At 53.4% G+C, this 24216-nt stretch overlaps 1 protein-coding gene across 1 annotated transcript in view; it reads left to right on the top strand.

The window, feature by feature from the left end:
• LOC140404054 (urotensin-2 receptor-like) overlaps window positions 1-22827 on the top strand; it is a 28064-nt gene extending 5237 nt beyond the window's left edge. Inside the window, exon 2 of the mRNA XM_072492410.1 lies at window positions 19273-22827. Within this exon, the coding sequence (XP_072348511.1) occupies window positions 19273-20443 (1171 nt within the window). The 3' untranslated portion in view covers window positions 20444-22827. The remainder of the gene's footprint in view (window positions 1-19272) is intronic.
• Window positions 22828-24216: the final 1389 nt, after the last annotated feature.

Here is a 24216-nt window from a genome sequence, read left to right as displayed (position 1 = left end):
AAGTCGGAAGGGGAGTCACCTGTGGACCGCAATTTCTTCGTGAAGCGGGTGCTGCTCGAGTGCTGCGGATTTCAAGCAACAGATATCTTCTGCTTGCAAGACTTCCCCAACAATGGATATTTTGACGTCACCTTCAAGAGTGTCGCAGCTTGCATCAAATTCTTGAACGTGTTCAAGGAAAAAGGTAACCAGAGCCCCCTGTCTACCCTGACTGCGGAGCCTCTGTTTACGCTACCGTCGCAGCAAAACCGGGTTGTTACACTGCACACATACAACCCCCACGTCCCCGTGTCTGATGTGCTCACGTTCCTCGCCAGGTACGTCGAACTGAAAAGTAACAGCGTGCAACTGAAGGACACCTTTGGCATCTGGACAAGTGAGCACCAGATCAAGGTGACTCTGAGAACAGACGGCGACGGAACCATCCTGCATCCCCCCTCCAGTTTCGCCATTGGAGGAAATCGGGGCTACCTCTACTACGTGGGACAGCCACGAGTATGCCGCACCTGTGGCAAGACGGGGCATGTTGCCGCCAACTGCAGTGTCACCTTCTGCAAAAACTGCAGGCAGGAGGGACACATGACAAAGGACTGCAAAGAAGACGAGTGCTGCAACCTGTGTGGGGAGGCCGGCCATCTTTACAGGGCCTGCCCAAAACTCAACGTACGCACAAATCATCAGCGGCGGAGTCAAAAAGGCGACCACAGAGGAGGTTCATGCACCCTCCATCGACAAAGACACCACAGCACAGGATGCGGACAAGCAACAGAAGGGCCCTCAACAAAAAGTGGAGGCCCCAGCTCAACCTGACAACTCAACCCCAACCTCATCTGACGAGGAAGACTCAATGGAAGAGGACGGAACGAAGAATAAAGAGCCCTGGGAAACGGTGAACAGGGACAAACGAAAGAGAAAACAAAAAAATGAACTGAAGAACCCCCGATGGGGAATGGCAAAAAGCGGCACCTTCCAGCCAGCGGGCTTAGCGCCGACACCTCCTCCGATGAGGGAAAACAAGACAAGAATCGGCCTCAAATAAAGAGGCAAAGTACCAATGTGGAACGGGAGGCACAGACCCCCCCCAGACCACAGACAGGGAAGGAAATAAAGCACGCCGAGATCATCAACCTCTGGTGGATGGGAACAGCAAAATGACCAACGGACACCAAACGCCAGACATTGAAAATAAGGTCACAGACCAACTCCAGAAATTAACAAGCAGCAACAACCCAGGCGAAAACCGGCCTGCAACCCCAACACCCACTGACTGCCGCAACGGACGCCAGGGCTACACTACCCCCCCCCCCCCCCAATGCATCCCCGTCGGGTTCACGGGCCCAGTGCGGACCAGGACAGTTTTCTCAACCCTGCAACTGTGCAACAGTTTGCGAGCACCACCGGCATGCTGGGGAACATTCAGCAGCTGGAACACCCAACTGCATAGACTCTGGACTCTGAGACTGGCAAATCTACCTTTTTAAAATGGGGTTTAAAATTGCATCTATCAATGTGCGAAGCATCAAAGATACTTTGCGGTGTGTAGCTACACTAGGCTACTTAGCAAACGTGAAAGCCGACCTACTGTTCCTGCAGGAGTGCGGAATTCCGCACCTCAGCAACTACAGGCGCTGGTCGAGCTGGTGGTCCCACGGGCCATCCATCTGGTCAGGAGGAAACGACTGCCGTTCCTCCGGCCTGGGTATTCTGCTGCGGGGAGGCAACTTCACCATCTCCGACGTTAAGGAGGTAGTGGGTGGACGCCTCCTTGTAGCAGATGTTAAACACATCCTTCAGCAACTCCCACTGCTGTTGGCCACCTCCAAGCCGGTCATTCTGGGCGGTGACTTCAACTGCATCATCGATGCGGCTGGACGATCCGGCAGAGCCAACAGCAAACTAGACGCTACTTCCAGACTCCTGATGGGAACGGGAAAAGACGCCAAGCTGCTCGACGTCTTCAGCAACCCTGCAGACGGAGCGCAGCGTAGATACACATGGTCACGGCCAGACGGGTCCGTCCGCTCCAGGATAGACTTCTTCTTTGTGTCCCGTGCTTTCACGGTCAGGTCCACCATCGTTAAGCCGGTGTTCTTCTCTGACCACTGCCTCCTACTGGCCGACTGCCACCTGCAGGAAGACCAGGGGGCGGGCAGGGGGACATGGAAGCTGAATGTAAAACTGTTGACTCCAGAGAACCTCGAGGAATGTAAAAGGGATTACAAAGGTTGGAGAACCGTGAAACCCCTCTTTGAGGCCCCACATCTCTGGTGGGAAGCAATCAAGGGGAACATCAAAAGGTTTTTCACCCTCAAAGGCATTCAAAAGGTGAGAGAGAGACGAGGGGCCATGTCCAGACTCCAGAAATGTATGCAGAATTTGCTCCAGCTGCAGTCGATAGGGGTTGATGTCAAGGAGGATCTCCAAGAGGTGAAGAGCCAGCAAGCCTCGCTCTACACCTCGGAGGCCTCCAGGGTTATCTTCCGTTCCAGAGTCCGCTCCGTGGAGCAGGATGAAAAGTGCTCACGCTTCTTCTTCCAAAGGGTGCACAGAGAGACCTCTGTGATCAGCAGCCTGAAGGAAGAAGATGGCTCTGTAAAGTCATCGCAGTCTGACATCCTGAGGATCAGTAAATCCTTTTATGACGGACCGTATGATCTGAAGCCAACAGATAGCACTGTTTCCCAGACCTTCCTGTCGTCTATCACGGAGGTCTTAGGCGACAGCGAGCGGGAAAACCTGGACAAACCGCTAACTCCGGAAGAGCTGACAAAGGCCGACAGGTCGTTTGAGACGAGTAAAACTCCCGGAAGCGACGGCTTACCGGTTGAGTTGTATTCGGCTCTGTGGGACTGGATCGGCCCAGACCTGCTGGAAGTGTACGAGAGTATGCTTCTGGAAGGCAGCATGTCAGAATCCATGAGGAAAGGCATCATCACCCTCATCTACAAGCAGAAGGGGGAAAGGGAAGAAATTCAAAACTGGCGACCCATTTACAAAATTCTAGCCAAGGTCATCGCCAATCGGGTCAGGTCTGCTCTGGAGTCGGTGATCCACCCTGACCAGACCTGTGCTGTACCCGGCAGGATAATCTCTGATAGCCTCGCGCTACTCAGGGATACGATCGCCTACGTGCAGGACAGGAGGGTGGACACCTGCCTTATCAGCCTTCACCAGGAGAAGGCTTTTGACAGAATATCGCACACCTACATGATGGATGTGCTCTCCAAAATGGGGTTTGGGGAGGGAATTCGCAATGGGATCAAACTGCTCTACACAAACATCTATAGCGCAGTCTCAATCAATGGGTGGGAATCAGAAAAGTTCCAGATCAAATCCGGAGTCAGGCAGGGCTGCCCTCTCTCCTCGGCCCTGTTTGTGTGCTGCATAGAACCCTTTGCTGAGTCCATCAGGAAGGATCCGGGTATAAGAGGAGTGACGATCCCAGGCAGCGGAGGCGTGCAAGTCAAGGCCTCCCTGTACATGGACGACGTTGCCGTCTTCTGCTCGGATCCCGCGTCTGTGCGCAGGCTGTTGAATGCCTGCGACCAGTTTGAACTGGCCTCGGGAGCCAAGGTAAACCGCGGCAAGAGCGAGGCCATGTTCTTTGGGAACAGGGCCGACCAATCCTTTGTCCCCTTCACTGTCAGGTCAGATTATCTGAAGGTGCTGGGGATATGGTTCGGAGCTGCTGGGGCGTGCACCAAAAACTGGGAGGAGCGTATTGACAAGGTAAGACAGAAACTGGGCTGGTGGGAGCAACGCTCCCTCTCCATTGCGGGCAAAACCCTGGTCAGCAGGTGTGAGGTACTCTCGGTGTTACTGCACGTAGCGCAGGTCTGGCCCATAACCCGACCCTACGCCGCAGCAGTCACCCGAGCCATCTTCAAATTCATCTGGAGATCCAAGATGGACTGTGTCCGTAGGGACACCATGTACAAACCTCTGGATAAGGGAGGGAAAAACATACCCAACGTCTCCCTCATCCTGATGGCCACCTTTGTGTGCAGCTGCATCAAGCTGTGTGTGGACCCCCAGTATGCAAACACCAAGTGTCACTACATACTGAGGTTCTACCTGTCCCCGGTGTTACGAAGGATGGGCCTGGCCTCATTGCCGCGGAACGCTCCAAGTAGTTGGACCATGCCGTACCACCTGCCCCTCGTGGAAATAATTTTGAAGAAAAATACCTTTGACCACAAGGCAATGAAGCAGTGGTCAGCACGTAATGTCCTCGAGGCCCTCAGGGAAAAGGAGACTGTGGAGGATGTTGGACGGTTCCCTGAGCAGACTGTCAGAGTCATCTGGCAGAATGCCTCATCACCAGAATTTACAAACAAGCACCAAGACCTAGCTTGGCTGGTGGTGAGATGGGCCCTCCCCGTCACATTCTTCATGCACACCCGAAGACTCTGTGCCAATGCACGCTGCCCTCGGAGTGGCTGTGGGGGAAATGAGACGGTCACCCACCTCCTTGTGGAATGTGCCTTCGCAAAGAAGGTCTGGAGAGAGATGCAGTGGTATTTGTCCAGGTTCATCCCGAGCAGATCTGTGACACAGGACTCTGTGCTCTACGGACTGTTTCCAGGGACACACACCGAGACAAACATCAACTGCTGCTGGAAGGTCATCAACTCGGTGAAAGACGCTCTTTGGTCTGCCCGAAACTTGCTGATCTTCCAGTGCAAAGAGCTGTCCTCGACCGAGTGTTGCAGACTGGCACATTCCAAGGTCCAGGACTACGTGCTGAGGGACGCACTCAAGCTTGGGGCAGCTGCCGCCAAGGTGCAATGGGGAAAGACCACTGTGTAAGGTCTCTCCAGTAAATGTACACCGAGGGGCGGGTAACAGTGTAAACACCCCTCGGTCTGAGTAATTAACACTCCAACGTAGAAAAGAAACATGACGATGTAAATATTTAAGAAAGAATTGTAACGTAAAGAGCGATATGTGTGTAATGTTATCCCAATTGAATGGAAGAAAGTCAAGGGAACGTGCAACTCTGATGGAAATGTACAGTCAAGACAATTCAAAATGTTCTGTAATGTTTATGATAGATTTTATGAATAAAGTGTATTTTTTCTAAAAAAAATAATAAATTCCTGCCCCTCAGCGGATTTAAGCGGATCATTAAAGTCCTTGGGCGGTATTCTCCGACCCCTCACCGGGCCGGAGAATCGACGGGGGGCGGCGTGAATTCCGCCCCCGCCAGCACCCGAATTCTCTGGCGCTGGGGATTTGGCGGGAGCGGGAATCAGTCCGCGCCGGTCGGGGGCCGTTGGCAGTGGCACCCCCAGCGATTCTCCGCCCCGCGATCGGCCGAGCGGCCACCCATTTACAGCCGGTCCCGGCGGCGTAACTTACAACAGGTACTTACCGGCGGGACCTGGCTCCGCGGGCGGCCTCCGGGGTCCTCGGGTGGGGGGGGGGGTGGCGGGGGGATCTGGCCCTGGGGGGAGCCCCCCACGCTGGCCTGGCCCGCGATCGGACCCCACCGATCCCCAGGCGGGCCTGTGCCGTGGGGGCACTCCATTCCTCCGCGTTGGCTGCTGTGGACCACCGCGATGGCCGAAGTGGAGATGAACCCGCCCTGTGCAGGCGCTGGGATGACGCCAGCAAGCACTGGCGCTCCCGCACATGCGTGAACTCGCACCGGCTGGTGGAGGCCCTTTCCGTGCCGGCCAGCGTGTCGCAAACCACTCAAACAGAGGATTCCGCACCTTCGGGGCAGCCGAGGCCAGAGTGGTGCCCGCCACTCCTTCGCGCCGGATTTGCCCACCCCGCTGGTTCGCGCCGGATTTGCCCACCTCGCTGGTTCGCGCCGGATTTGCCCACCCCGCTGGTTCGCGCCGGATTTGCCCACCCCGCTGGTTCGCGGAGGATCCTGCCCCTTATCTCCATGACTGCTGGTGATTAAAGAGGGAGCCAGCAACATTCCAAACTTTACACATCTCCCTTCCCCGATCACAGCAAAAACTCTTTCAGGGAGAGAGAGGCGACAGGGCAAAGGGCAGAATGGTGAAGAGGGAGGAAAATAGGACAACAGGACACCCTGTACTTAACTCCGTGCTGTACCCGTCCTGGGAGTGTTTGATGGGGACAGTGTAGAGGGAGCTTTACACTGTATCTAATCCCGTGCTGTACCTGTCCTGGGAGTGTTTGATGGGGACAGTGTAGAATGAGCTTTACTCTGTATCTAACCCCATGCTGTACCTGTCCTGGGAGTGTTTGATGGGGACAGTGTAGAGGGAGCTTTACTCTGTATCTAACCCCGTGCTATACCTGTCCTGGGAGTGTTTGATGGGGACAGTGTAGAGGGAGCTTTACTCTGTATCTAACCCCGTGCTGTACCTGTCCTGGGAGTGTTTGATGGGGACAGTGTAGAATGAGCTTTACTCTGTATCTAACCCCGTGCGGGACCTGTCCTGGGAGTGTTTAATGGGGACAGTGTGGAGGGAGCTTCACTTTGTATCTAACCCCGTGCTGTACCTGTCCTGGGAGTGTTTGATGGGGACAGTGTAGAGGGAGCTTTACTCTGTACCTAACCCCGTGCTGTACCTGTCCTGGGAGTGTTTGATGGGGACAGTGTCGAGGGAGCTTTACTCTGTATCTAACCCCGTGCTGTACCTGTCCTGGGAGTGTTTGATGGGGACAGTGTAGAGGGAGCTTTACTCTGTATCTAACCCCGTGCTGTACATGTCCTGGGAGTGTTTGATGGGGACAGTGTAGAGGGAGCTTTACTCTGTATCTAACCCCGTGCTGTACCTGTCCTCGGAGTGTTTGATGGGGACAGTGTGGAGGGAGCTTTACTCTGTATCTAACCCTGTGCTGTACCTGTCCTGGGTGTGTATGATGGAACAGTGTAGAGGGAGCTTTACTCTGTATCTAACCCCGTGCTGTACCTGTCCTGGAAGTGTTTGATGGGGACAGTGTAGAGGGAGCTTTACTCTGTATCTAACCCCGTGCTGTACCTGCCCTGGGGGTGTTTGATGGGGACAGTGTAGAGGGAGCTTTACTCTGCATCTAGTCCCGTGCTGTACCTGTCCTGGGAGTGTTTGATGGGGGCAGTGTAGAGGGAGCTTTACTCTGTATCTAACCCCGTGCTGTACCTGCCCTGGGAGTGTTTGATGGGGACAGTGTAGAGGGAGCTTTACTCTGTGTGGTAGTATGTATTGGGGGTCATGTGGGACTGGAAGCCCTAATGTCATTGGCTGACAGATCCCAGGTCCTGGTTGGCCGTTGACCTCAAGCTCCGCCCTGAAGGCGAAGTATAAGAAGCCGGAGTCTTCCCCCGCAGGCCAGTTTACTATCGAGCTGCGGGGGAACAGACACGCTTAATAAAGCCTCATCGACTTCACTCTATTCGTCTCACGGAGTCTTTGTGCGCTACAATTTATTAAGCGTGCCTAAAAAGGACTATGGAGCTCAGGATCATTCCAGAATGCCTGAGGATCAGCCCCCACGCAGTGAACGCGGCAGCAGCCTTCAAACACTGGCAGACTTGCTTCGAGGCCTACATCAGAATGACCACCGGCCGAGTCTCAGACGAACAAAAACTGCAGGTCCTGCACTCGAGGGTGAGCACGGAGATTTTCACCCTCATTGAAGACACCGACGATTTCCAGACGGCGTTCGCAGCACTCAGAAGTCTCTACGTTCGCCCAGTTAACCAAATCTACGCTCGCTACCAGCTCGCGACAAGACGGCAAGCTCCCGGAGAATCGATGGACGAATTCTACGCCGCGCTGCTGATTTTGGGACGAGCCTGCAGCTGCCCGTCGGTGAACGCAAACGAACACACGGACATGTTAATGCGCGATGCTTTTGTGGCAGGTATGCAATCCTCCCAAATCCGCCAAAGACTTCTAGAAAAAGAGTCGCTAGGACTCTCAGAGGCACGGGCCCTAGCAGCCTCCCTAGACGTGGCCGCGCGTAATACCCGCGCCTACGGCCCCGACCGCGCGGCAGGCCATTGGGCCCCGTACGTACCCGTCACGGCAAACCCCCTACCCCCCCGCCCCGGACACCCCACAGGCTTGCGCGGTCCAAACGCCGAGTCGCACCGGGGGCGCCCGCTGTTATTTCTGCGGCCAGGCGAAACACCCCCGACAGCGCTGCCCGGCCCGCGCAGCTATCTGCAAAAGCTGCGGGAAAAAGGGCCTTTACGCGGTTGTGTGCCGGTCCCGCGTGGTCGCCGCCGTCCCGGGAGCACAGGGAGCCCTGCAAGCAGTCTACGCGCCCCAACCCCCCCCCCAGCACGCCATGTGCGACCCGCAGGCGCAGCCGCTCTGGGTCCCGACCACCGCGGTCCCGGGAGAACTGGGAGCCCTGCACGCCGCCTACGCTCCCCAACCCCCCTCCCCGCAGCCCATGTATGACCCGCCGCCGGCGCTATCGCTTTGGGTCCCGGCCAACACTCCCCACGGAGAGGAGGGAGTTTTTCGCGTCCCTAACGCCACCCTAACCCCCGTCCCGCGCCCCACGCCTGACCCGCCGGCGCCACCTACTTGGACCCCGACCACCGCTGTCCCCGGTGAGGGAGCTCCGCGCGATCCCAGCGCTCGCAGCCCCACGCCTGACCCGCCGGCGCCACCTACTTGGACCCCGACCACCGCTGTCCCCGGTGAGGGAGCTCCTCGCGGTCCTTGCGCTCGCAGCCCCACGCCTGACCCACCGGCGCCGCCGACTTGGGCCCCGACCACCGCTGTCCCCGGTGAGGGAGCTCCGCGCGGGCCTAGCGCTCGCGGTCCTAGCGCTCGCGGTGAGGGAGCTCCACGCGTTCCTAGCGCTCGCGGTCCTAGCGCTCCCCAGCCCCCCCAGCACACCATGTGCGACCCGCAGACGCCGCCATTTTGGGTCCCGACCACCACGAGGGGAGGAGGGGCGCCGCCATCTTGGACCGCCCCAGACCTGTACGACGCATGGGGGCGGCCATTTTGTCCACCCCCGCCGCCATCTTGTGACCCCCCCAGCCACGTGCGATGTATGGGGGTGGCCATTTTGTTCATCCCCGACGCCATCTTGGACGGCAACAACGGACCCCACTCCACTACTACAACCACGGCTTGCTTCGATTACGCTCGATCAGGCTCGGCCCCGGACACTCCAGACGATGACGACAACGGTCCTAATAAACGGCCACGAGTCGACTCCGGGAGCACGGAAAGCTTTATACACCCCAACACGGTAAGACGCTGTTCCTTGACCACCTATCCCAGCGCACAAAAGATTTGCCTAGCGGCAGGATCCCACTCCGTACAGGTCCAGGGATTCTGCATAGTTACCCTAACGGTGCAGGGGAGGGAGTTCAAAAACTACAAACTTAACGTCCTTCCCCAACTCTGTGCCCCCACCTTGCTGGGATTAGATTTCCAGTGTAATCTACAGAGCCTTACGTTCAAATTCGGCGGCCCCATACCCCCACTCACTATCTGCGGCCTCGCAACCCTCAAAGTGCAACCCCCGTCCTTGTTTGCGAACCTCACCCCGGATTGCAAACCCGTCGCCACTAGGAGCAGACGGTACAGCGCCCAGGACCGGACCTTCATTCGGTCCGAAGTCCAGCGGCTACTAAAGGAGGGCATAATCCAGGCCAGCAATAGTCCCTGGAGAGCGCAGGTGGTAGTAGTGAAGACAGGGGAGAAACAAAGGATGGTCATTGACTATAGCCAGACCATCAACAGGTACACACAACTAGACGCGTACCCTCTCCCCCGCATATCCGACATGGTCAATCGGATTGCCCAATATAAAGTCTTCTCCACCGTGGACCTCAAGTCCACCTACCATCAGCTCCCCATCCACCCAAGTGACCGCAAGTACACAGCCTTCGAGGCAGACGGGCGATTATGCCATTTCCTACGGGTCCCTTTTGGCGTCACAAACGGGGTCTCGGTCTTCCAACGGGAGATGGACCGAATGGTTGATCAACATGGGTTGCGGGCCACGTTCCCGTATCTCGACAATGTAACCATCTGCGGCCACGATCAACAGGACCACGACGCCAACCTCCAGAAATTCCTCCAGACCGCCAAAGCCTTGAACCTCACGTACAACGAGGACAAGTGCGTTTTTAGCACCGACCGGCTAGCCATTCTGGGCTACGTAGTGCGCAATGGGATAATAGGCCCCGACCCCGAACGTATGCGCGCACTCATGGAATTTCCCCTCCCGCACTGCCCAAAAGCCCTGAAACGCTGCTTGGGGTTCTTTTCATATTACGCCCAGTGGGTCCCCCAGTACGCAGACAAGGCCCGCCCCCTAATACAGACCACGACCTTCCCTCTGTCGACAGAGGCTTGCCAGGCCTTCAGCCGCATCAAAGCGGATATCGCAAAGGCCACGATGCGCGCCATCGACGAGTCCCTCCCCTTCCAGGTCGAGAGCGACGCCTCCGACGTAGCTCTAGCGGCCACCCTTAATCAAGCGGGCAGACCCGTGGCCTTTTTCTCCCGGACCCTCCACGCCTTAGAAATCCGCCACTCCTCAGTGGAAAAGGAAGCCCAAGCCATAGTGGAAGCTGTGCGACATTGGAGGCATTACCTGGCCGGCAGGAGATTCACTCTCCTCACGGACCAACGGTCGGTAGCCTTCATGTTCGATAATGCACAGCGGGGCAAAATCAAAAACGACAAGATCTTAAGGTGGAGGATCGAGCTCTCCACCTTCAACTATGAGATTTTGTATCGTCCCGGAAAGCTGAACGAGCCGTCCGATGCCCTATCCTGCGGCACATGTGCCAACGCACAAATTAACCGCCTCCAAACCCTCCACGAGGACCTCTGCCACCCGGGGGTCACTCGGTTTTTCCACTTCATCAAGTCCCGCAATCTCCCATACTCCTTAGAGGAGGTCCGTACAGTCACGAGGGACTGCCACATCTGCGCGGAATGCAAGCCGCATTTTTTCAGGCCAGATGGAGCGCACCTGATTAAGGCTTCCCGCCCCTTCGAGCGCCTCAGTCTCGATTTCAAAGGGCCCCTCCCCTCCACCGACCGCAACGCATATTTTCTTAACATAGTGGACGAATACTCCCGCTTCCCTTTTGCCATTCCCTGCTCTGACATGACCGCGGCCACAGTCATTAAAGCCCTGAACAGCATCTTCACACTGTTCGGTTACCCCGCATATGTCCACAGCGACAGGGGGTCCTCCTTCATGAGTGACGAGGTGCGCCAGTTCCTGCTCAGCAAGGGCATAGCCTCAAGCAGGACGACCAGCTACAACCCCCGGGGGAACGGGCAAGTAGAAAAGGAGAACGGCACGGTCTGGAAGGCCGTCCTACTGGCCCTACGGTCCAGGGACCTCCCAGTTTCAAGGTGGCAGGAGGTCCTCCCGGACGCTCTCCATTCCATCCGGTCGTTATTATGTACGAGCACTAATCAAACGCCGCATGAGCGTCTCCTTGTCTTCCCTAGGAGGTCCTCCTCTGGAACGTCGCTGCCGACCTGGCTGGCGGCCCCAGGACCCATCCTGCTCCGAAAGCATGTGCGGGCACATAAGGCGGACCCGTTGGTCGAAAGGGTTCACCTCCTCCACGTGAACCCCCAGTACGCCTACGTGGAGTACCCCGACGGCCGACAGGACAAGGTCTCCCTGCGGGATCTGGCGCCCGCCGGGACCATGCACACCCCCCCGGCACCATCAACCCAACCGCCCTCCTTCCTGCCACCGCCGCACCCCGCGACCGCCCCCTTCCCAGGAGGATCGGTCCCCCTCCCCTTTGCACCGACAGCTGAAACCGTATGGCTCCTGGAGGCGACAACACTGGTACAAGCACCACCACCACCGCCGGGGCCGAGGCGATCGACACGGACGACCAGACCGCCCGACCGACTCGTGGCGTCGATGTAAAACAAGTATGGACTGTTCACAAGAACATTTTGCTTTCTTCCTATACCCTCTGTAAATAATTGCAACAGGGCGAAATTGTCCAATACCGTATTGCCATGTGAATGTTTTATCCTCCCAGGACCAGCCCTGTAAACCCTTACCACCATACGAAGCATCACCCCGCCGGGTTCATTTTTGACAAGGGGTGAATGTGGTAGTATGTATTGGGGGTCATGTGGGACTGGAAGCCCTAATGTCATTGGCTGACAGATCCCGGGTCCTGGTTGGCCGTTGACCTCAAGCTCCGCCCTGAAGGCGACGTATAAGAAGCCGGAGTCTTCCCCCGCAGGCCAGTTTACTATCGAGCTGCGGGGGAACAGACACGCTTAATAAAGCCTCATCGACTTCACTCTATTCGTCTCATGGAGTCTTTGTGCGCTACACTCTGTATCTAACCCCGTGCTGTACCTGTCTTGGGAGTGTTTGGTGGGGACAGTGTAGAGGGAGCTTTACTCTGTATCTAACCCCGTGCTGTACCTGTCCTGGGAGTGTTTGATGGGGACAGTGTAGAGAGAGCTTTACTCTGTATCAAACCCGTGCTGTACCTGTCCTGGGAGTGTTTGAAGGGGACAGTGTAGAGGGAGCGTTACACTGTATCTAACCCCGTGCTGTAACTGTTTTGGGAGTGTTTGATGGAGACAGTGCAGAGGGGGCTTTACTCTGTATCTAATCCCGTGCTGTAACTGTCCTGGGAGTGTTTGATGGGGACAGTGTAGAGGAAGCTTTACTCTGTGTATAACCTCATGCTGTACCTGTTCTGGGAGTGTTTGATGGGGACAGTGTCGAGGGGGCTTTACTCTGTATCTAACCCCATACTGTACCTGTCCTGGGAGTGTTTGATGGGGACAGTGTCGAGGGGGCTTTCCTCTGTATCTAACCCCGTGCAGTACCTGTCCTGGGAGTGTTTGATGGGGACAGTGTCGAGGGGGCTTTACTCTGTATTTAACCCCGTGCTGAACCTGTCCTGGGAGTGTTTGATGGAGACAGTGTAGAGGGAGCTTTACTCTGTATCTAACCCCGTGCTGTACCTGTCCTGGGAGTGTTTGATGGAGACAGTGCAGAGGCTGAATATGAATGAGGATTGAAAATGCACTTCTTATAAATCAGAAATTGAAAATTAAATCTCCATTTTCTGTTGTATCTTTCTTGTGTCAATGTTAATGTGAATTTTAATTCCAAAGAGATGAACACAGAGCCCATTATCTCCATTCATTCAAGTGACAGGTCAGAGATGGATCCTACAGGCAGCTTAAGGAAATCCTTGTGCAATGCAATAGAGTGCGATGATACTAATAAATTGTGCACAATCTCTCTTTCTGAAGAGTAACGTTTATGCAGTTATTTAAATGAATAAACAGCTCTCTATGATACCCTGAACTTGATGGTCTGACTGTTACAGCAACACATTTTTCTTTCAATTGATGCAGATTTAGTCTTCAATTAATATTGGCTCAATCAACATCTGTATTTAAGAAATGTGTCATCGTGTTTCCACCTTCCTTGTAAAACAACCATGCCCTTCTCCCACAATGAGTTATTCAGAAATGTTTGGTCAAATACCAATGTTCTTCAAAAGTCTTAAGTCTTGGGCAACAACCTTTGCAACAGATGAATACATTGGACATTCTGAATTCTCCCTCTGTGTACCCAAGCAGGCGCCGGAGTGTGGCGCCTACGGGATTTTCACAGTAACTTCATTGCGGTGTTAATGTAAGCCTACTTATGCCACTAATAAATATTATTATTTAAGATTATTATTATTCTGGCCTCCTCCCAGAATGTGGGTCTCTGATTTTCATAGGGTCAGTCAGCAAATAGATGCTGGGGCAGCAGCATATTCACAACGGAACTGTGGACTTGCTTTTTTCATCTTAATCTTCTCCTGAAGTTGTTACAACTTATTCTGGACAAGGAAGCTCAAGAATCCCAACTGAGCGGCCACTGTTTACATGTGAGCCAAGCAGCCACTATCACCAGGCTGGCACACTACGGGGGCCATCACAGCCCAACTCCAAAGCACCCTTCATCCCAACACCATCTACAAGATCTAGAATTGCCATGGCAGGTCTTGTGGTGGGGTGGGTAGCGTCTGTGTCTCTGAACCACTGAACCGTAACTCCAGGTACAAGCTCCAGCACCTGATCGCCAAGGAAGGTGTGTTGTCAGAGCCTGAGGGGACTTTGCCAGAGTCGACACTGGGAGGATGTTTCCACTTGTTGGGAAGACTAGAACCAGGAGACCCAGTTTCAAAATAAGTGGCGGGGTTCTCTCTCCCGCCGCCCCCAGTTTTCCGGCACGGCGCGCCCCACTGGCAGCGGGACTCTCTGTCCTCCCAGTCGGCCAATGGTGTTTCTTATTGGGGGCACCTCCCACGCTGCCGGTAAATCCACGGACGTGAGCGTGTTGCCAGCGCAACGGAGAATCCCAACAGCGTAGAATCCAGCTCAAGGTTTTTGCTCTAAGACTGAAAATGAGAATAATAATTTTCTCACGGAGTCATTATTATGTGGCATTAACAGTGGGGCTGAATCATTGACTATATTCAAGGCTGAGTTACACAGATTTTATTTATCGATCAGGAGGTCAAGGGTTACGGGGGACAGGCATCAGCATGATCGGTAACACAGTGGCTGTGGCTTCACAGCGCCAGGGTTCCAGGTTCGATTCCCGGCTTGGGTCACTGTCTGTGTGGAGTCTGCACGTTCTCCCCGTGTCTGCGTGGGTTTCCTCCGGGTGCTCCGGTTTCCTCCCACACGTCCCCAAAGACGTGCTTGTTAGGTGAATTGGACATTCTGAATTCTCCCTCCGTGTACCCGAACAGGCGCCGGAATGTGGCGACTAGGGGATTTTCACAGTAACTTCATTGCGGTGTTAATGTAAGTTACTTATCTACGGCACTGAAAACCCGGTTTCGAATCCAGGCCCCGGGTCACTGTCCGTGTGGAGTTTGCACATTCTCCCCGTGCCTGCATGGGTTTCACCCCCACAACCCAAAGATGTGCAGGGTAGGTGGATTGGCCACGCTAAATTGCTCCTTGATTGGAAACAAAAATTGGGAACTCTAAATAAAAGCCTACTTGTGACAATAAAGATTATTATTATCTTATTCAATGGTAGAACAGAGCTAGGAGGGCCAAACGATCCTTCGTCTTATAACATGGCCAAACAGTTTATCATCAACCTGCAGATCTTCCCAATATCCCTGATGCTGTAAGATGGCAAATTCTCCTGGTCAGCCGCAGTAATACCTCACAAAGCATCACTGTGGAGAACATGTGTAGGTACATGGGGACCAATGTGGAGAGAGAGGGAAAGAGAGGGAGAGGGAGGGGGAGAAGGAGAGGGAGAGAAAGGGGGAGAGGGGGGAGAGAGAGGGGGAGAGGGAGAGATAGGGTGAGAGAGGTGGGGACAGAGAGAGGGAGAGAGTGGGGGAGAGAGAGGGGAGGGACAGAGGGGAGGGGAAGGGGGGAGAGAGAGGGGGAGGAGAGGGAGAGAGAGAGGGGGGCAGAGAGAGGGGGAAGAGAGACGGAGGGAGAGAGGGGGAGAAAAAGAGGAGAGCGAGAGAAGGAGAAGAAGGAAACAGGGAGAGGGAGAGAGAGGGAAAAGAAAGAGAGGGAGAGAGACAGGGAGAGGCTCCTTCTATACAGGACTAGCTGCCTCACATCAGCTGATAGAAGATGGTCCATGGAGGAAATGTTCACCTCACAGTCTATGAGGACATTAAGCAGTCCGTAATTCCTCCCATTGCTTCACACTGTTTTCCAGGGGAAGAGCATGAGGAGAAAATATCCATCATCTACCAATTGACAAGAGTAGCTGCTGACGTGTGGTAAGGCCTTTATCGAGGAGAGGTTGAAAGAAATCAGGGTTCACGGCGCAGAGGACCCGGGTTCGATCCCGGCCCCGGGTCACTGTCCGTGTGGAGTTTGCACATTCTCCCCGTGTCTGCGTGGGTCTCACCCCCACAATTCAAAGATGTGCAGGGTAGGTGGATTGGCCACGCTAAATTGCCCCTTAATTGGAAAAAATTAATTGGGTACTCGAAATTTGTATTTTAAAAAAAGAGAGATCAGGGTATGAAGTCATTGCATTATCATCCAAATATTTACTGCATTTTGGCTTCACTAAATTCTGATGCAGCTGAATCATTCTTAGATGAACAGTGGGGTACACAGAATTTTTTTAATTAATTAATTAATTTGTTCATGGGGCGTGGGAGTCGCAGGCTGGGCAATCATTTATTGCCCGTCCCTAATTGCCCTTGAGGGGGAGGTAAGAGTCAACCACTTCGCTGTGGGTCTGGAGTCACATGTAGGCCAGACCGGGTAAGGACGGCAGATTTCCTTCCCTAAAGGGACATTAGTGAACCAGATGGGTTTTTACGACAATCACCAATGGTTTCACGGTCATCATTAGACTTTTAATTCCAGATATTTTATTGAGTTTAAATTCCACCACCTGCCGTGGCGAGATTCGAACCCAGATCCCCGGAGCATTACCCTGGGTGTCCAGATTACCAATCCAGCGACAATACCAGTACAGCCTCTCCAATAGCCTAACCCCACTTCATCATTTATATATCTATAGAACTGTCATTGACTTCAAATGGTAAAAACAATGGGCGGGATTCCCCTGCAATTGGCGGGCCGTACTGGCGCGAAGAGCGGCGCAAACCACTCCGGCGTCGGGCCTCACGGAACTTGCGGAATCCTCCTCACTTCCGGGGGCTAGACCGGCGCTGGAGGAGTTGGCGCCGAAGGGCCGCCGCGGGCCGCCGCGAGTTGACACATGTGCAGGACTGCCGGCGTGTTCTGCCGCATGCGCAGGGGGTTTCCTCTCCCCGCCGGTCATGGCGGAGCCTTATAGAGGCTGGCGCGGAGGGAAAGGGTGCCCCCACGGCACAGGCCCGCCCGCAGATCGGTGGGCCCCGATCGTGGGAACCCCCCCCCCCACCCCGCCTGAGGACCCGGCAAGCCGCCCTCCAAGCCAGGTCCCGCCAGGATGGACCATGTCTGTATCACGCCGGCGGGACTGGCCAAAAACGGGTGGCCGCTCGGCCCATCAGGGCCCGGAGAATTGCCGGAGGGGCCGCTGCCGACGGCCCCCGGCGCGATCCCCGCCCCCGCCCGAAAACCGGCGCCGGAGAACCCGGCACTCACAGTCAATGTTGTGGGCAATCAGCACGCACTTCACTTCACTCACCCTTGCTTTACGTGAGAATCAGTTCAGTCATACCAGTCGGGAAAAAACTACATAGACAGAAATCAGCGGAATGTGACAACCTTGCGTGCGGGCAACGGTTGAGAAAATGTCTCAAGGATGGCACCCAGAACCCAGATTGCGGTGATATCATGCTTGTGTTGTAATTCACCGACTGGCCACTAGGAGCCTCATTAGTATATAAGTGAATGTTAGAGTCAGGTGACCTCAGACTGACTAGAGAGCTGGGAGAGAGGTTGCTTGTGCATGTTCATACTTTTATACATCTGTTGTTTTGTATTTATTTGACCCACAATTAATGTTAATAAATCAGTTATAGTTTTAGCTACAAGTGTTCTTGTAATATAAATCAGGCCATTCGATAAGAACATTACACAGGTTTGCCCAGCACTGCTCCAGGCTGCACCTATCCTGGATATAGCACAAGTTAAAAGGAGTTGGAAAGGAATGTTAACAGGCCCATAGTGGATAGCACTGTTGCTTCACAGCTCCAGGGTCCCGGGTTCGATACCCGGCTTGGGTCACTGTCCGTGCGGAGTCTGCACGTTCTCCCCGTGTCTGCGTGGGTTTCCTCCGGGTGCTCCGGTTTCCTCCCACAGTCCGAAGAAGTGCTGTTAGGTGGATTGGACATTCTGAATTCTCCCTCTGTGTACCCGAACAGGCGCCAGAATGTGGCGACTAGGGCCTTTTCACAGTGACTTCATTGCAGTGTTAATGTAAGCCTACTTGTGACAATAATAAAGAGATTATCACACAAGCAGGCAAGCAGTACTTAAAGGGCATCTGCTCTCTAATGACGCTGACATTAGTTTAAACATCAGAAGGGAAGCTTGCCCCTTTGACACCACAGACAGCTCAATACCAGTGAGGGGGCTGTTAGTGAGGACCCAGGGGAATAATCTGAGGACCCTGGTTTGAATCCTACCAGGGCAGATGACAAAATTTGAATTCAATAAATAAAAATCTGGAATTAAAAGCCCAATGAAGACCATGAAACCATTGTCGTAAAAGAACATCTCATTCGCCTTAAGAAAGGAAATCTGCCCACCTTACTTGGTCTGGCCTACACGTGAGTGTGGCTGTCTCTGTAATGACTAAGCATGCCACTCAGTTCAGGGGCAATTAGGGATGGGCAACAGAGGGCAGGGTTCTCCATTGCCTGATGCCGATATCGTAATGGACGATCGGGCGGAGAATCCCTTTTTACAATCGAATCGGGGGCAGCACCTGTTTTGGGAGACTCCGCCCCCTCCAAAACGGCGTCATCGGGGGAGTACGCCGCACGCCATTGGGACAGCCGCATGACGTCACCTGGAGGCCCCCCACCCCCCCCCCCGATGCTCCGTCCCCCTTGGGCCGGATTAATGATGGCGTGCATCATGTGTGGTCTCAGTTTTCGTCAACCTTGTATGGCGGCTGCGGGCTGTGTCCACCGCCACCGCCACAGTCGAGGGGGAGCGTGCCGCTAGCCGTGGGGGGGGGGGGGGGGGGGGACTTCGGCGAAGACTGGAGGGACTGGTAAGTGGTGCTCCGAAGGTGGGTCCAGCGGGGCACTATCTGACAGGTTGGGTCCGCGTGTGGCCGGCGCCATGTTGTACGGCATGACCGCTGCAGGTCGCCGCCCTGCGCATGCGCGGCCACAGACCTGGCCATTCTCCGGCCGTTTTTGGCGCGGGTGCCGGGAGTTTTCCCCGGCGCCGTTGCTAGCCCCTCGCCGGTCCCGGAATTGGTGAGTGTCCAGCGCCCATTTTGGCATCGTAGAACGCCACAGTTCCCGGCGTCGGCACTTAGCTGAAAATCAGTGAATCCAACCCAGGATGTGGCCAGTGATGCCCACATCAAAATGAATGTTTTATAACGTAAAGGTGGGCACAGGTTCAGAGACTACCCCTCTCCGTCGCCAATCACATAGAGCAGGTGCCAAAGAAGGATGGCTAGTGTAGTGGGAGAGAATAAATCAGAGGGGAAGGTCACACCCTTGCTCTATTATGACTTCCACTTGCACCAAGATACAATGCTCAGACCTTTAGAAGCTGGGAGCCCTGAACACAGGAATGAAGATATAATTCTGGGATAAAACAAAAAAAAATGTATACATGAGGAAAGAAGGCCAAAGAAATCTTGTACTAATCAAAAAATACATTTGTTAATTCTTTTATTAAGGTGCCCTGAAACGGTGCTGCAGAAAAAGACATTTTCATCGACCTTGAGCGGCCAACTGAGAAGCAAAATGGAAGGAGTTGGCAATGGTCAACTCGCAAGAGGCAACTTAACGAGCAATTCCTCCCTTCAAAATCAAGGTGATACCAACGAGATCCTGATTACCTCGCTCCTCGGAGCCACTCTGGCCATCATGTGTGTCTTTGGGATAGCGGGCAACATCTACACTTTGGTGATTGTCAACCATTCAATCAGGTCTGTCGGGTCCCTGTACGTCTACATTACAAACCTCGCACTGGCCGATCTTCTCTACTTGTTCACCATTCCGTTTGTGGTGTGCACTTACTTTGCCAAGGATTGGTACTTTGAGGAAATTGGCTGCAGAGTCCTGCTCAGCCTGGATCTCCTGACCATGCATGCCAGTATTTTCATACTGACCGTCATGAGCGTTGAGCGGTACAGGGCTGTGGCCATGCCATTGGACATCAGGGCTTCAGCAACCTGCAGGAAGGTGATTACTACGGCCATTTGGTTAACGTCCTGCCTTTTGACCTTACCGATGATGATTATGATCCATTTGAAAGAAACTACCAACCCTACAGGAACAGCCAAGAGAATTTGCTACCCAACCTGGAAGCCTGAGGCCTACAAGGCCTACCTGACCATTTTATTCAACACCAGCGTTTTAGCTCCAGGAGTTATCATTGGGTACTTGTACATACGACTGGCACAGGCCTATTGGGTCTCAGGCCGGATGATGTTGGACATCAGGAACCGTACCCTGAAGCAGAAGGTTCTGTACATGATTTTTAGCATCATCTTGGCATATTGGGCCTGCTTTGTACCATTTTGGGTCTGGCAGTTAGTGAAGCTGTATAACTATGAATCACTGCGTCTGACCCCCCCGGTCCACATGTACGTCAACTTCTTTGTGACCTGCCTGACCTACAGCAACAGCTGCATCAACCCCCTTCTCTACACATTGCTCACCAAGAATTATAAGGACTATGCCATGCATCGGAGCAGAAGCTCGACTGAACGGGTCACCTTTAAGAGGCGGCGGGGAGGAAGTCAAGGGGCTCAGAGGTCAGTCGCACAAAAGGACACAGCCAAAGCGACTCAAGCCAGGGTACAAGGCGAGGTATCGGCATCAGCATCTAATTTGAATCAATGACTCCTGCGGAGCTTATCGTTTTACCTCCATGAGTTTTTAAAGCAAGCAATATCCATCTCCCCATTTTACAGATCCCAAACCCCTCGAGCTAGATCATTGCCAGATCTGTGTTTCAACTCTCTCTGTCATCCTTGGCCCTGTAAACTCTTAATACCTTTACTCAAGGGGTACAGTTCTGGTCGCCACATTTTAGGAAGGATGTGGAAGCTTTGGAAAAGGTGCAAAGGAGATTTACCAGGATGATGCCTGGAATGGAGAGTAGGTCTTACGAGGAAAGGTTGAGGGTGCTAGGCCTTTTCTCATTAGAACGGAGAAGGATGAGGGGTGACTTGATAGAGGTTTATAAGATGATCAGGGGAATAGATGGAGTAGACAGTCAGAGACTTTTTCCCCGGGTGGAACAAACCATTACAAGGGGACATAAATTTAAGGTGAATGGTGGAAGATATAGGGGGGATGTCAGAGGTAGGTTCTTTACCCAGAGAGTAGTGGGGGCATGGAATGCACTGCCTGTGGAAGTAGTTGAGTCGGAAACATTAGGGACCTTCAAGCAGCTTTTGGATAGGTACATGGATTACGGTAAAATGATATAGTGTAGATTTATTTGTTCTTAAGGGCAGCACGGTAGCATTGTGGATAGCACAATTGCTTCGCGGCTCCGGGGTCCCAGGTTCGATTCCGGCTTGGGTCACTGTCTGTGCGGAGTCTGCACATCCTCCCCGTGTCTGCGTGGGTTTCCTCCGGGTGCTCTGGTTTCCTCCCACGGTCCAGGGATGTGCAGGTGAGGTGGATTGGCCATGATAAATTGCCCTTCGTGTCCAGAATTGCCCTTAGTGTTGGGTGGAGGTGTTGACTTTGGGTAGGGTGCTCTTTCCAAGAGCCGGTGCAGACTTAATGGGCCGAATGGCCTCCTTCTGCACTGTAAATTCAATGATAATCTATGATTAATCTAGGACAAAGGTTCGGCACAACATCGTGGGCCGAAGGGCCTGTTCTGTGCTGTATTTTTCTATGTTCTATGTTCAAGAACAAAAATCTACAATCCCAGTCTTGAAATTCTGAATTGCCCCCCAGGTCTCTCTGACCCTTTGTGTGAAAAGCTGTTTCTGGACGTCACCCCTGAACAGCCTGACTCAAACTTTTTTTAAATAATCTTTATTAGTGTAGGCTTACATTAACACTGCAATGAAGTTACTGTGAAAATCCGCGAGTCGCCACATTCCGGCGCCTGTTCGGGTCACAGAGGGAGAATTCAGAATGTTCAATTCACCTAACAGGCACGTCTTGAGGGGGGAAACCGGAGCACCCGGAGGAAACCCACGCAGACACGGGGAGAATGTGCAGACTCTGCACTGACAGTGACCCAAGCCGGGGATCGAAACCGGGACCCTGGCGCTGTGAAGCAACAGTGCTAACCACTGTGGGCCTGTTAACGGGGAGGCGGATGTAGATAGATTCTTGTTAGGCAAGGGGGTCAGAGGTTATCGGGGGGTGTAGATGGGAATGCGGAACTTGAAATAGAAACAGGTCAGCCATGAACGGTGTGAGGGGCCGAATGGCCTATTCTGCTCCTATTTCCTATGTAATTGTTCTGTGCTAGTGTTTCTGCTCCCACCCAATCAGTATAAGCTTCTATTTATTTCTCCCTTATGTGTTAATCCAGCTTCCCCTTTTAACACATCTGTACTATTCATCTCAACCACTTCCTGTGGTAGTGGGTTCCACATTCTCACCACGCTCTGGGTCTAGAATATTCTCCTGAATTCCTTATTGAATTGAATAGTGACTATCTTCTATTTTTGGCCTGTCGCTTTGGGCTCCCCACGAGTTTCTCTAATTGCGCACGACTTGAACCGCTTCATAGTTTTAAAGGTCCCCATTATCCCCCGGTCTTCTCTTTTCTCGAGAAAAGGGCCTCAGGCAGACAGTTACAACCTCTGAGTCATCCTTGTAAATCCCCTCTGCATCTTCTCCGGAGCCTCTGTCTCCTGTTTGTAATATGGAGGCTAATCCCGTGCACAGTGTTCCGAATGTGGCCTAACCAAGATCATCTGGACAGCAGTCAAAGTCAGCACAAAGAGCAGATTGAAACCGGTATCTTCCAATAAGTACAAAAGACCAAAAATGGCTAATGTGCCTTTTGGCTGCATTTGACCCAGTAATATTCCAGCTCGCCCATCTCGAGGACATCGGCCCAAAGGACATGGAAATGGACCACTTTTGCATTAAGTCGCAGATTACCTCTAAATGAGGGCACATTCCTTTAAGTGTTCCCTTGGTTTCATTCTCCGCGTGTTGAGCTCAGCTCATGTGTTTCATAATTTTGGGTTCGATGTGTATCCTCTGTAATTGACTCTGCCCTAATAAAGCTTGCCTTGTACTAATGCTGCGTGAACACGCAATGGCTCCGGGGTTTTATAAAGAATTCTTCCATGGAACATGGCCATCTGTGGCTGGGCCAGCATTTTCGATTGCCCATCCCTAATTGCCCTTGAGAAGGTGGTGGTGGATGGCATGTGGCGCACTGGTTAGCACTGGGACTGCAGTGCTGAGGACCCGGGTTCAAATCCCAACCCCGGGTCACTGTCCGCGTGGAGTTTGCACGTTCTCCCCGTGCCTGCGTGGGTCTCACCCCCACAACCCAAAGATGTGCAGGGTAGGTGTATTGGCCGCGCTAAATTGCCCCTTAATTGGAAAAAAAATAATTGGGTACTCTAAATTTTTTTTTAATGTAATAAAAGAGGTGGTGGTGGTGGGCCGCCTTCTTGAGCCGCTGCAGTCCGTGAGGTGTAGGTACACCCACTGTGCTGTTAGGATGGGAGTTCCAGGATTTTGACCCAGTGACAGTGAAGGAACGGCCGATATATTTCCAAGTCAGGATGGTGAGTGACTTGGAGGGGAACCTCCAGGTGGTGGGGTTCCCAGGTATCTGCTGCCCTTGCCCTTCCAGGTGGGGGAGGTCAGGGGTTTGGTGGGTGCTGTGGAGGGAGCCTTGGTGATTTGGGTTCATGGATCAAATATTTCTGGAATGTTACTCCGCTCCTCACCCCACCTCACCAGCAGAATTTCCTTCACAGTTTGCCTCGAGGCCTCCTCAGCACCTCAAGCCTCTCTGGTGGCCCAAGTCCCCTGCTACAGTGGAGGCACCGAGGAGTCCCCCACCTCAGATTGGCAAAGGGAGGCAACTCGCGGATTGAACCAGTAGTCAGTGCGCTGCCACAAACACACTCTCAATAACTTTCTCCCACCACACTCTCTCAAAGCTGTTCTGGTCCACCTCACTTCCAACAAAAAAAAAAAACGGTTCCCTCTTCAGGTGCGAAAGGTCGCAAACTCCCAGGACCCGTGGATATCCAATGACCTTCCCCTTTCACATTTCTCTGGCCCCTCATCTCTTCTTCCAGCCTCACTCCTTGCCCTGTCTTCGCTATTTCCTCTGACTCCCGCACTATCAGCCCACAGCTTCATCTCTTTACACCCCCACCTCCATCAGAATGGCACAAGGCTGAGGGACTTCAGGTCTGCTGAGAAGCTGAGAAGATTCTCCTGAAGAGCGCGGAAGGTCAGGAGGAGATGTAACAGATCTGCTCAAAAGTAACGAAAACGTTTCTTAAGAGCAAATAAGAAAAACACCTTCAATAGCAGTGATATCATCGCCTTGGCAATCCAAAAGTCCAGTATAATACTCTGGGGACCCTTGTTAAAATCCCACCATGGCAGATGGTGATTTTTGAATCCAATAAAAAAAAAATCTGGAATGCAAATGATCATAA

The sequence above is a fragment of the Scyliorhinus torazame genome, chromosome 29, assembly GCF_047496885.1.
Source record: "Scyliorhinus torazame isolate Kashiwa2021f chromosome 29, sScyTor2.1, whole genome shotgun sequence".
Classification (NCBI taxonomy): Eukaryota; Metazoa; Chordata; class Chondrichthyes; order Carcharhiniformes; family Scyliorhinidae; genus Scyliorhinus; species Scyliorhinus torazame.
Note: the sequence above shows the minus strand (reverse complement) of the source record. Positions and strands in the feature narration are given on the sequence as shown.